Source organism: Penaeus chinensis, chromosome 33 (assembly GCF_019202785.1).
Source record: "Penaeus chinensis breed Huanghai No. 1 chromosome 33, ASM1920278v2, whole genome shotgun sequence".
NCBI lineage: Eukaryota > Metazoa > Arthropoda > Malacostraca > Decapoda > Penaeidae > Penaeus > Penaeus chinensis.
The window spans coordinates 7,364,899-7,367,398 of NC_061851.1; the positions used below are offsets into that span (position 1 = coordinate 7,364,899).

Below are 2,500 nucleotides of genomic sequence, written 5' to 3' on the forward strand. Positions count from 1 at the left end.
TCACTGTTTTTTTTTTTTTTTTTTTTCGAAGTCACGAAGAATAAGAGAAGTAGAAGGGTGGAAAAGATCTGTGGTGAATCTTACAAGATGTGAACAAGGTTGTGTCATCGCTTCACTCCAAGGATATTTAGAGAGTCTTTAAGATCTCTTCTCTCTTTTGGTTTAGTACTTTCGAGTTACCAAACTTGCATCTTGTTTTTTAAAACGTTATTATCATTTTCTTCTCTCAACTCTCGCTCAGCCTATTTTTTTGCTGACATTATGATTATCTTTTTTATATCTTTAGCTCATCCTTCGACCTCGCCTTTCCGACCAACATAGTATTCCGTGCTCTCTAACAACCTTGGAGTGAAGCTGTGCCTTTGGGGAAAACGCATATCACAAAACATTGATGCGGTGTGTAAGAGCGCATACAACGGCCTTCATTAAAACTCGGCAACAGTTCATGTCTGCTGCGTCCACTCCAACGCCTTAGAGAGCAAGCCAAGAGCCGTGGGCGCGCGGGCGGGCTGGCTGGTGGGCGGCCTCCGTCCTCCACAGCCCCGTGTGTCCGTGACGACCCGTGCTGCTGCAGGCGTGCCCGGTGTCCTCCAGCCTGCGATCTTGGTGCTCACTTGCATTTCCTGCAAACGTCTTGGACATTTCGCATGATCTATCTTTGGGTCTGGTTCCTGGGGGGATTTTTCTCTTTTCCGGCGACTCTCAGAGGGTCTGAGTTTGCTCAGTGTTCTTACAATTAACGGGAATAAACTTAGTAATGACCCTTAGGTCAGAACAGCTGAAGTAGGGAGAGCGCACAGTCACATTTTCTTTGACGCAGAAACCCCGTTCTTCCTCCGACAGGTCCAAGCAGAGCGCGAGAAGCTGGCCTACGACTACGACCAGATCCAGAGCCAGCTGGACAAGGCCCATGGCCAGAGCGCAAGACTGGCCAAAGAGCGCGAGGCTCTGCAGCTGGAGGCCGACCGCCTGCGGGAAAAGCACGATAAGGTTCAGGTAAGTCGGCCGCCTCGCCCCGTGCCCCTCCACCCCCAGCCTGCTTGTGTGCCCCAAGCATGCGAAGTCCGGTGTGACGCCATAGCCATCACAGCACCTCGTGTTGATATATCAATACCGAAGGCTTCTTTTGTAGCTTCTAGAAGTATGTAGCGCCACGTTGGAACTGTTTATTTTATGATGGTTGATATATTATTTTTTTCTCCCCCCGATTTTTTTAATGCTAGCTGACTTGGAATCCTGGTGCATCCAGCTTGCAAGGCTTTTTGAGTTGACAGAATAATAATGTTGATAAAAGTCGTTCATGCTTACTGCGAGAACTGAGCTTTGATTATACGTGAAGCATCGCCAGCCTCGACACCTATACCTCTCCTCCCCTCACCTGCCTCTGAAGCCACCTGGCTAACCTACCAGCTGGTTCTCCCTCAGACGCAGTTGGCGCGCCTGCAGAAAGAGCGGGAGTCGGCCGCTTCCGAGGTGGAGACGCTCACCGAGAAGGTGGACTTGTTGCAGGCGCAGCTTGGCAAGGCTCAGAGGGACCGAGAGAACGCGCTCGGGGACATGGAACTGCTCAAGGAAAAGTACGAGAAGACGTCGGCTCAGACGCAGAAACTCATGGTGGGTGATGCTTGCTGGAGGAATCTCACGGCCTCCACACCGACTCGCGCAGAGGGCCTGGGTGAGGGTCGGGGCTAGGAGGGAGGGATAGCTGTGGGGGCACAAGGGGTCCTGCTGGATAGTCCTCAATAGGTCTTCCTATATAAAAAACGGAGTAACAGCCACTAGAGATAGGAGAGCACTGACGGTTTAGAGACACTGACTGCTTCACTGAGATTTAGTCTGACATTAGTCTTGTAAGGGGAAGCTAGTGCACAGAGCGATAAGCAGACCCTCACAACCTCGACAAGCAAAGACCATCACTGAATCTGGCTTCTTCGGCAACCGACACCTTGAGCGTTTGAAGAAAAACCTCGCCGGCGGGTTGTAAACAAAGATCGTTCTCAGGCCTTCGCTCGACACTGAAATGCAGTCGTTCAGTAAAATCTCGCTCTTTTTAGCCCATTTAATCACACAGATTTGTTAATGAAAGTAAAGAGGCCGACCGTATGTAATTTCCAGAGCAAACTCGACCAGGATTTCTTTTTCCTCTAATTTCCTTTGTAGAAGAATCGTGACTAATGTAAAGTTGAAGATTTGAAACGATTTAGAACTTGAGAAATGTTTCTAAATTGTTGTTCCGTAGTTGCGGTGAAGTTAGTTAACATTGATTCATTTTTGTATCCCTTTTTTTTCATGAGTTTCTCCCACACCCATTAACACTTAAGCATAGTCTGCATGGAATGGCCATATATATATATATCTAAGTTTATTTTTGTTTAGTCATGGAGATTCTGTGATGTCCAGAACTTGAAAGCAAAGCATGCGAGTTGATTTAAGAGCTAAAGAAACGCTTTCCCAAAGAAAAAAAATGGAGAGAGAAAAAAAAAAAATGTGTTTTAGGGTG

General features: G+C 47.7%; 1 protein-coding gene across 10 annotated transcripts in view; it reads left to right on the top strand.

Annotated features, from left to right (window-relative positions):
* Nucleotides 1-2,500, top strand: part of LOC125042992 (early endosome antigen 1-like) — a 92,110-nt gene that overhangs the window by 55,654 nt on the left and 33,956 nt on the right. For 8 of the 10 annotated variants that reach the window (XM_047638910.1, XM_047638906.1, XM_047638908.1 and 5 more), the window contains 2 exons: nt 844-996; nt 1,426-1,614. In XM_047638910.1, coding sequence (XP_047494866.1) covers nt 844-996; nt 1,426-1,614 — 342 coding nt within the window. The remainder of the gene's footprint in view (nt 1-843; nt 997-1,425; nt 1,615-2,500) is intronic. The other 2 variants (XM_047638912.1, XM_047638909.1) reach the window with 1 other exon arrangement.